This window comes from Oculina patagonica, chromosome 2, assembly GCF_052425735.1.
Source record: "Oculina patagonica isolate OP01 chromosome 2, crgOcupat, whole genome shotgun sequence".
NCBI classification, from domain to species: domain Eukaryota; kingdom Metazoa; phylum Cnidaria; class Anthozoa; order Scleractinia; family Oculinidae; genus Oculina; species Oculina patagonica.
This window is the reverse complement of record NC_135759.1, coordinates 19,596,779-19,607,078: the sequence shown is the minus strand read 5'-3', so window position 1 is coordinate 19,607,078 and position 10,300 is coordinate 19,596,779. Positions and strand designations below refer to the sequence as shown.

Below are 10,300 nucleotides of genomic sequence, written 5' to 3'. Positions count from 1 at the left end.
AAAGAGTAGACCAGCAAATATTTCGTCTTCAATTTTTGGATGGACACGACTGAGATGCATATTTTCTCGACGTCCAGTATTACTCTTCTTTTTGGGAGTTTTGGCAAACTACGATGCAACGTGAACGAGAACGTCACCAAACAAACGTTAATGGGTAGAATTATAACTGTGCACGTACGTTTTAAATCTTGGTACATTTCGTGGTAGTTCCCTGCCCTGCGAAGCAACATGAAATGACCAAAATCTGCGTATTTTGAAGAACGTAAACGACGAGGGCTTAATTTTCATATTTCTATTTGAACGCTCTCTTTATACATTCGGCTGGAGGACGTTCCTAAACCAATAGCTGCACTGATTACATCTGGATAACCGCAATATTTACGAGTAAAGACCTGGCCAAACGGAATCTCAAGTAGACGCAAATTTTCAACTTTCGTCTTTGTTTGGTCAGGACTTCTGTACACTTTTACTTTGGTCGAGATCAAATTTGCACGCAAGTCAACGCAAGTTTTTCACCGTGTGTCCACCCAACGCGTCATCATTTGTTTACTGAATTGCAGCGCGCACAGTGGCATTGAAATGGCCTTTTGACAACTTGTGTGCACTTGCGATTTAAGCTTGCGAGTCGTTTCGGCCACTCAACGAAAGTCTGTATGCAAGTTGAACTTGCGACTACTTGAGCCTCCGTTTGGCCAGAGCTTACAAAAAAAAATCATTTTCACTAGGCACTGTGCTCGGCGACGCCGTCGTCATTGCTTTAGCTCCCTAGTTAATATCTGAATACTATGGGCAAACTGACGGATTCTTGCATTTATTTATCACAAGCCACTTGAAGAAAAAACACATTGAATCTGTACACAGCGAGCTTGTACCACTCCGTGGTACATATAGAAGTTTCTAATATTTTAATACAGCAGGCGTAAGTCGATTAGTTCCTAGCCCCAATGGTTAACCAGTGTTGGGACATCTATATGATTCTTCAGGAAACAAGCAAAACGAAGCAAGAACAGTTGTAGAACACATGTTGCAAAACATGTGTAACCACAAAAAACCTTGTCGAACAATAGACGTCGTATAAACAACACGTTGATAATGGAAAAGCCCTCGGGATACTTTGTTAACCATTCACCCACATTTCCTTGACACCTAATGCCTCAGAGCACAGGAATACATTGCCTCATGCAATCAACAAACCACTTAACATTTTTGCTCAATTTCAGTATAGTAAAAAATATATATTTTCCTTATTTCGTTTGAAAGTCTGCAAAAGAATAGGCAACGACGATCGACACTGTTGTTGTAGCATTAGCAATAACACGAGCTTGACAAAGACATTATATACTATACGAAAATGGACGAGGGATTTCTAAAGTATGCCACAAATCAAAAGCATCAAATGGCTCGTCAGACAGGTTAGGGCAAAAAGTTTGCAGAAGAATGCACAACTGCGAATTGAATGCTAAAGGAATAGTCTGTCTCAAATCAGAGCTATCAGACAACTCTTAGACTAATGATTTTATAAGAGTCTTTTGCCCTGTCCATTCAGTAACCAACCCCAATTAGTATGGCTAGAAAGTCTGCAGAAAAATGCCTAATTACAAATTAAATGCTAAACAAATAGTCTACCGCCAATCAAAGGTATCAGACAACTTTCAGACTAATGACTTTGTAAGAGTCTTCGCCCTCGCCTACTTATGATATCGACGGAAAGTCGACGCACGGAAGCAATTATAACAGAGGCAAGAAAGTCTGTATAGGAATTAGCAACGACGACTGACAGGTAATTGCTATAAAATAGCGCATTCGGTAGCTTTCAGTGAACATTATGGTAGTCAATGTCAGTATCCATGACGAAGGATCCAAGTGTTTACTTATTGGGCACTCGAAAATTTCGTCACAGACTCCTGCTCAAGCTTCAGTTAGTTTTGAACCAATCAGATTAGAGCTTAAAAAACTTTGCATTCATTAGCAGGGACCATCTGACTTCACGTGAGTTTTTTAGAAAACGACATAGACATCATCAACCTGCGTCATAGAATAGTTTTGGATTAGTCAATAACAAAGAAATGTTCATTAGAGGCGAGCATAACAGTGGAACGGGAAAATATAAAACTTTGAAATATCATATGTCAACTTAATTCAACGAATAGTCTACCGCAAATCAAGGGCATCAAATAACTCCTTTATACTAATGACTTCGTAGGGGCTTCCACGTTAAATGATTACGACTCAAAGACTAACCGCAAATTACCAAGGCAAAAAAGTCTGGGCAAGAATGCTCAATCACGATCCACATAAGTCATTACAGCAATAATGTGGAGTATCCAGTAGTTTTAAGTAAATATTAGGATATTAAATATATCGTTGGCGTAATTCTCGAGTGTCTTTGGTTCTTAGCACGTCTTATCATCTGTCTGCTGTACAAGCAATTGCAATTGCTCACCCTCTAATTAGTTGTCAAATATGGCATGTTAAGAACCAATAAGACAAGAGCATTGGGTCAGCTTTGCTCTGTGGATTGATTACACCCCCCCCCTCCACCCCCCCCCCCCCCGACTCAGGTCTACAACCTTTACAAATCGGCAAAGTTGTGGCATGTACTGGAAGATCTTAGGAAAAAAGTCAAAGTCCCAAAATCAGCGACAAGCTCAAGGCTGCATAAGACGAATCCCACTATTAATAGCGAACCATGTTAAATGTGCGAAGCGGCAGATTATGCCGGTTATCGCCATCTACACCAAAACATAGATGAGCATCTGGCATCGGTATGCACATAAAGGAAGGCCCCTCGCGGAGTCAAGATCTCTTTGATGACGAAAATGTGTTCCTTAAAAAAAATGCCGATGAAACCTGGATTGTTTAATTCACGCAGTGCTACTCATTCGCTTTTTCACCTATACCAGATTTTGCCAGACATGACCTAAATGGCAGACTAAACAGAACCATAAATATTTATAAACAATCGTTACAATAACAGACATTGTCTTAATTTTCACTGGACGGCAGGTTTGTCTCTTCTCAAAGTAAAAGATGTTCATTTTACAATGACGTAATGACATGCGCAGTGCAGTTTTTCTTTTTTTAACTTTCACCAGTTGGGAATCAAAAGCTTTTCAGTGGCACCATACACTGCTTCTTTATAAATGATTATACACACCAACGTATATATATTTTCTACATAACATGTATATTGGGCGAAGGAGAAGAGAAAAAACAAACACAGCAATGACAATCTACCATCTTGGTATCGAATTTTATGACGAATATACATGTTTCAGTTCGTTACAAAAATAAAGGCGACGGTGCCTTTCGTTAACACATCAGTCGACACCTGCTATTCATAATATTAATGTGTATATAGTCCTTAAAATTCTAGTCTATAAAGGAATTGTTGGTGTACCAAGGGATCCTAGAAATGCTATAATAATGTGCGGAAAAGCTGGAAGCACAAGAGTACGAACTTTCTTCAACATTAATTAAGTTGTAAAAATGCAGTGAAGATGAACCGTAACAGAAAACGATTTGCTCACTATGTACACTAATAAAGCTTACTCGACACAGGCTATAGTCTATGTTCTGATATTTTTTTCTGCAATTAGCATGTTCTTCGGTTTTTTCACACTGGACTCACCCAAGTGCAAAATGTCAAAACAATAGTTCCTTGTGTTTAACTTGCCGCAGGCGATCCCTCTTTGTAGCCTCTTTAATAAGCATTTGGATTCCAATCAATAATATTCCTTCGAAGTCTGCGAACACGAAAGCATATATTATTGATCAGTAGCAAGTTGCGGCGCTCAGGAGAGCGGACTGAATGTGCAAACTATTTGTATTATATAAATACAGCTTCCGAGGAAGCAGAAAAATTCTTATTCATTCCAACGAAAACTCAGCGAACTTTCGCGAAAACAAATCATTCGTCTTCACCTTTCAAATAACGGTACTTTTAAAATCAGTGCTGAGACCAAACAGTATATGTTTGTTTTTGACATAAACGTCGTTGGTGCTCTTTGAGGAGTGGCTCACGCCATTTCATATGTACAGCACGTTCAACCATACGCGAAATAATTGTTGGGCCTTTACGCTGTTCTCAAAGATCACGCCGAGAGCAATTTTTGCATTCGCAAGAACGAATTTGGGAAATCACAATGGATTTCTCACATCCGTCGCCAAAACGAATAGTTCTTTCCCTCAGCTCCTTCGGCTGACAGCACTGACATACTGTTTGAAATCTTGGATCGTTCTCATCTGCCTCCATGGGAACTGGGATAGCGTAAGAGGTGCATGTACCAACACACATGCCCAACTTCACCCTCGTCGTCTTGCAGTTGTGATCATCTTCGAATGAAATAACCTCCTTGTATTTTTTATAGCGACACTGTCGTGTGAATGTGAATGTTGACGCACTTGGCTCCTGGAATAGTTGAAAAGCAAGGACGAACAGCCAAATCGCTGCCCAATGGATACACCTTGGCATTATCTGTTAAGAAAACAATAAACATTTCATGCTTTATCTGTCAATTATAGACTTTTTATGTCGCAATACTTCTGGTATCACACCTGCCTGCGTATGACTGTGATATAAGAACTTATCTACTGCTAGAACATTCTGAAGCTTACATTGCCGTGACAATTGGGTCACAAAGTAAGAAAAGCACTTAGTTCTGAAGAGACTTCGTTGTGACACGTCAACGCGTCGACTTAATGGCGCCGCTATTTGCTCAAACTTGCATAAAAAAATTACCGAGCGTACACAATCTTTGCCCAATATCTATTCACTACAACTTATTTAGCAACCCCCTTTGTGGTATTACACTTTGGGTTCAAAACATCCTTTGCAATGCCTTCTAAAAATAAGCCCTCGAGACTAATGGCCTAACCAATATCTTACAGGTGTCAAGTTTTGAAGTACCTTGTGAAATATGGGCAAACTTCAGAGGACATTAGTACGTGGTTGGATGTCTTCATTAAAGAAAAGACCAGTTGTCTTGAATGGGACTTTTGTAATAATGAAGATGACACTCCACTGTTGGGTGCTGACAAAACTAATGGGCTAATAATTACCTATTGTTCATCATGCACTATGCTGCTGCCTAGAACTCAATGTTCCGTTTCACGCCTTTAGATTCGCAACAACAAACTAGCGGTATTATGACAAATGCAAACAAGGCAGTTTAACGCAAACAATGGACGCTTCACACGTATATTAGTACAAGCGACAGAACCAGACACAATAAAGACTGCTTTGCAAGCACCTCATAGTTGCTATTCATTTCTCGCAGCGCTCGTTTTGTGGATTAGAGGCTGATATCACGAGAATGTTGCCGAAAAAATCAGTCTCCTAATTCTCCACACATGTCTGTTCGACAATGCATCGATATCAAAAGGAGAAATCGAGTGTTGATCAGTGTAAAAGGGTCAAAAGTCAAAATATGAAGGATGATCGTGTCAAAAGCGGGATTGTTCGTAGTTTATCACGATTTTGCGAAATAATATACTTAATCATCTCTGAATATAAACAGGAACACAGTTTTTTGTTTTTCTTTATAAAAAGAAATGTATTGGATAGTCTGCGGCTTTTGGACAGCAAATACCAGGAGAGCAACCCCCTGGCTAGAAAACAACTCAGCCGAAGTTGTGCAAATTAGCACGAACTCTCAAGTCCAAAGATGTTCTAAAAGCGAAGAACCGGTAGCAATACAGATTGTCTATAAGTGAGATTAAGTGTTGCTCTTTTACAAGTGGGGGAGGGGTAGATAAGTGGAGATGTGGAATAAAAAATAGATAAAAAAATAAAAATAAATAGTAAATAAAATAGTTATAAATAAACAAACAAATAAATAAAAAATAAAACGAAATAAATAAAGATAACTTGAGAAAGATGCAATGTTCTTCATTGCATCTTTTTCAGAGTGCCTAATGACATGATGAACATATATTACATCATTTTTATTTCACTACCGATTTTAAAATTCACTATCTTTATTTTTTCACTATAAAGTACGCTATCACCATTGCTGATCCAGCACTATGCAGGACGCGTGTCACATATGAACCCAGTAAATGACCTTGCTCACCACACGTCTCTCCGATGCTCAGTGGACAGAGCGCCCGCCGGGTGATTGGGAGGTCATGGATTCGATTACCGTCGGGAGATTGTTTTTTTCTCTTTGTCCCCGGCGAATCCAATCGAACGAAAATCGAACGAAAAATCAATCGAACCCAATCGAACAACAATCGTTCAAATGGGTTCGGCAATCAAACAAAATCGAACATCAACTCTGCTGTGAGATCGATTTTCGAACCAATGAAACCAATCGAACACAATCGAGCTCAATCCGATTCGATTTTGTTCGGAAACCGTCTCTTGAAAAGTAAATCACGCAGGATTTATCAGGGGGAGGGTGCACCGTACAAAATGTCCGCAATATACACAAACAGGATTTCGGTTAGCCTGCGATTCGCTTGTTGCGCAACCAGCGGATCGGAGCGTGAGAGGCGGCTGTTTTCGCAGGCTAGATTTCGGTGATCGAACGTTCGATTGAGTACGATTGTCGACTGTTCGCTAATCGAACGCTCGATTTTGTTCAATTGTCGACGGTTCAGTAATCGAACGTTCGATTTTGTTTGATTAGCCAAATTTTATTGAGGTGGATTATGTTCGATTACCGAACCCAACGATTGCTGTTCGACTGGGTTCGATTTCCCACGCTCGACACATTTCTCATTTCAATTCTGAGCTTTAAATTTACCATCTTTCTTTTTTTTCCGCCAAAAATAATGCTTCTATGGCATAAAACATTGCTATATTAGGGCACTGAAATTGTTAGCAAGCCTCTTTGGCTGCGGATGGCAAGGATGGAAAAATACTGCATTTTAAAAATTAAGGCTTAACTTTTCAATGTTGTTTCCTCGCGTCTTCAAACCATGGAAATTTACAGCCAACGATTTATTTTTATTCACAAATTAAGCTCATATCTTCCTTTATATATTCAAAAATAATGTTTTTCGTTGGTTTAGTTGACTACCACCAATTTTAGAACAATTAAGACCAAACTGAAATCTGCAAAATTCTCGCCGGTGACGTAGCTCCTTTAATGATAAAACATGATTCAAATCAAACAAACGAGGAATGAGGAAAGGGGGAGGGAGAAAAAAAGGGCCTAAGGAATCAAACGTCAATGAAAGAGGTTATTATTATCAAACACAAGAATGATTCAAATTTAATTATGTAGAGGTATTCAATACATACACGCAAAAAAAAAACAACAAAAAAAAAACAAGTAGCACTTTAAAGACTTCAAAGAGCACTTAAAAGAAAGTTTCAGTAGCTTCTTTTGATGTTGAATACACTCAGTGAAAGGGAGCAAATATTTCCTTGTTATGTGCATAGAAAATTAATTATTTTCTACAGGAACTGTGCCATGACATCAATTTTACGTGTTCGAAGTAAAGCAAGTCGGATTAACGGAAATGCCATCCGGGCAAATTTATTTCTAAAAGACGAAATGCTGGGTTCTTATCGGTTCTACAATACAGAATCACTTTACGACTCTTGTACAAGTGAATGATAAGTACTTTTTCGCACATTTTGTCTGGTATTAAAAAGCTTTCTGAATGGAAACGACTTCATGTAAACAAGCCAATTCTTATAAAGTAATGATGTATCAAGTATATTGAAGATTAAGTATATTGTAGTTTTGCTCCGTCAAATAATAATAAAAAACTGTTCTCGTCTTTGCATGCATGTGAACTACTATCATTCCCTTGCAGCGACTGAAGACACAGAGATTGTAAAAAATGTATTGATATATATCCTTCGCTCACTGTAAGTCTTTTAACTGAACAAAGGTGATTAATGGCGGACATTTCTTTCGCTATCACTGGCTCAATATCAGCTACTTCTCATAAATTGCCAATTTAGGAATTGGGAGGAGCCGTGGTGGTAAACAGGCTATAAACTGCTTTATAAATAATTAGAGCATAACGTAAGAAATACATTCAGTTTCGTTTACAATCCTTTTATACCTTATTATCATAATCGCTGTTATTTTCAATCACGTCACAAGCACTTAATTATCGGAAAAGAAACAGGAAATATTAGTCAAAAGAAAAAAAAATGAATTTCACGCCGCACAGAGCTGTTACACCACTTCCTCCCTCCTACGCAACTTTCACTCCCTAAGTGCCAAAGTTCAAATTTGCAAAATACTATACTGAGAATACAAAAAGACGAAACAGACTACACAGCATGAAAACATAACTTTACCGTGGTGTAAAGCTCAAATAAAGCTGGCGTAAATTTGGGATTTAATCAGCTTCACGCTAACTTTACATTTTTTTACGCTGACCTTTATCCCAGCATTACACTCAAGTTTAAAGGCAGGATAATGGGACTTCTTTACACCAACTTTGAAGTGGTTTAACCACCTTTAACAACATTTAATTGATGGTGTAAAGTTGAATAACCAACTTCAAACCAGATTAACCCACCTTTAATTTTACGTAAATCCCAATTGTCATGCTGTGGTTAGACAGTGACTAGAATGCTAGTGCATAACACAAGTTGCCATTTAAATGGTACTTATACGGGAGCTATCGCCCATAAAATCTTAGAACCACAAATGTACAGTTCCAACTAAAAAGTGCCACATGTAAGCACTGATCCTCAATCAGTTTCAAACCGCTGAACTTACGCATAACCACCTTGTACAGCATAAACAGCACCACACAAAAGTACTGCAGCTAAACAATTGTCGTTTGGATGGCAATACGCTTGTGTTTTATCTACAGACCCTGCGCAGCGATCAGCAAAAGGGGTACAAGAGACTTTACCTTTTTGTTTTGCCTTGTTCTCCTAGATTTCAACAGGACTGACATGTCTGGAAAAGTAGCTTTGTTCACTGTCGACAAAAGAAACAAAAATAAGATGGAATTCGTCAACAAAGTGCCCCGACCTGAAAGTAATGGCAAATATTACCTACCACAGTCTTTGCCCAATACCGCCTAACAAAACAGTAAACAAGTTACTGGCCCCTTTATTGCTCGGCTTTATTCCTTTGAGTGCACACTGATTACCCTTCAATATGTCATGTGCTGCGCATGTTGACAATGGGCTTTCAAACAAAAAAGCAAACCTAAGTTACATTAAAACGTTAAACAAATCTAAACTAGATTGATGTAGCAAGGCGCTACAATCAGCTATTATCTGTCGAGAAAATATTCAACATACTGATAACTATTCGCAACCAAATCTGGTGCCAGTACATTTTCCTCTAATAGTCATATCGACTCATTCGCACGCCTCTCTTGTCTCACTCACATTGGCATGGAAAACAATTTCATATATATGAGTTGTTCCTTACCTAATTTTTCTTTCTTCTGCAAGTTGCACGTAATTTTTCGTTGCTTTCCGACGCTCAAGTTGTTTTGTCGTTGTGTGGCGGTGTGTGGGCTTCTGCCGGATCCGTGGTTGAAAAGTCAACGACGTTTATAATTACTTAATTACACCGATAAATTATTCCAATCCAGAGTCACACACACACGCACGACCACTTTGTACGTTGTGATTTTTCGGCATAGGGTCGAAATTTATAAATACACTTAGCTGACCGCAACCTATTTTTGTAAAGTTGGGCGGATCGGTCGACAACAGGACAAGGACCAGCTAGTTCGGTCAAACAATAAAAAGATAACCAATGAGACGAAGAGGTGAACAATACGATCCCACTGTTGCGTAAAATTGAAAAGTCGGTTTGTTGACCACTCTATCTTGTCGGTGCTGTAATTTATGTAAAGTAACTGATGTAGGATTCAGTGCACGTATTCGTGTGGGAAAATTTCAAGTGCAAACCTCAAGAGGCTTAGCCAATTAACGGCCTTTTGTCAAGGTGAAAGCGATGTACGGTCATGACAATATCCCCAACACGCAGTTATAAGCGTATTTGTGCTGCACAGTAGGGAACCTTCTAAGGCAAAAGACCATATAATCGGTGATTAATCGGTTTAGCATCACAGGCTAATCACCAAAGGGTCCAAAGCGTTGGCATAGCTAGAATGACTCGTTTCTTGCCGAGTGTATACGTGAAGAGAGGTGGATTTATACGTAACATTCAGTAGTTAGTTAAGTAATACTCTTTTCGTGTGCAGAGCTAAACTTTCATTGCTTCCCCATCTTCGTCCAGGTTTCTTAATCATTCCAAGTTTCTTTTATTAAATTATAACTTCGCCCTTTAGCAAGGTTGAAAAATTGTGTAAACTGCAACAGTAGTGGTTGCCTGGTAGACCCTTTTAGTAACAGAGA

At 38.9% G+C, this 10,300-nt stretch overlaps 1 protein-coding gene across 2 annotated transcripts; it reads right to left on the bottom strand.

Annotated features, from left to right (window-relative positions):
• Window positions 1–3,226: 3,226 nt before the first annotated feature.
• Window positions 3,227–9,510, bottom strand: LOC144643412 (uncharacterized). 2 transcript variants are annotated; one of them, XR_013568902.1, is made up of 3 exons: window positions 8,833–9,028; window positions 3,925–4,477; window positions 3,227–3,746 (listed from the first exon to the last, which is right to left on the bottom strand). XR_013568902.1 is itself a non-coding variant. In XM_078502665.1 (3 exons), the coding sequence occupies exons 2-3, from the start codon at window positions 8,875–8,877 to the stop codon at window positions 4,088–4,090; spliced, it is 435 nt and encodes a 144-aa protein (XP_078358791.1). In that variant the 5' UTR covers window positions 8,878–8,900; window positions 9,363–9,510; the 3' UTR covers window positions 3,227–4,087. The 2 variants fall into 2 exon arrangements, 1 of the variants encoding a protein (XP_078358791.1); XM_078502665.1 differs by adding an exon at window positions 9,363–9,510 and having other exon boundaries at window positions 3,227–4,477; window positions 8,833–8,900.
• Between the last annotated feature and the right edge of the window lie 790 nt (window positions 9,511–10,300).

Coding starts and splice junctions, on each gene's coding strand:
- LOC144643412 (XM_078502665.1), bottom strand. CDS start 8,877: ATGTCAGTCCTGTTGAAATCTAGGAGAACAAGGCAAAACAAAAAG. Junction 4,478..8,832: donor GAACAAGGCAAAACAAAAAG/GTAAAGTCTCTT, acceptor TTTTCTTAACAG/ATAATGCCAAGGTGTATCCA.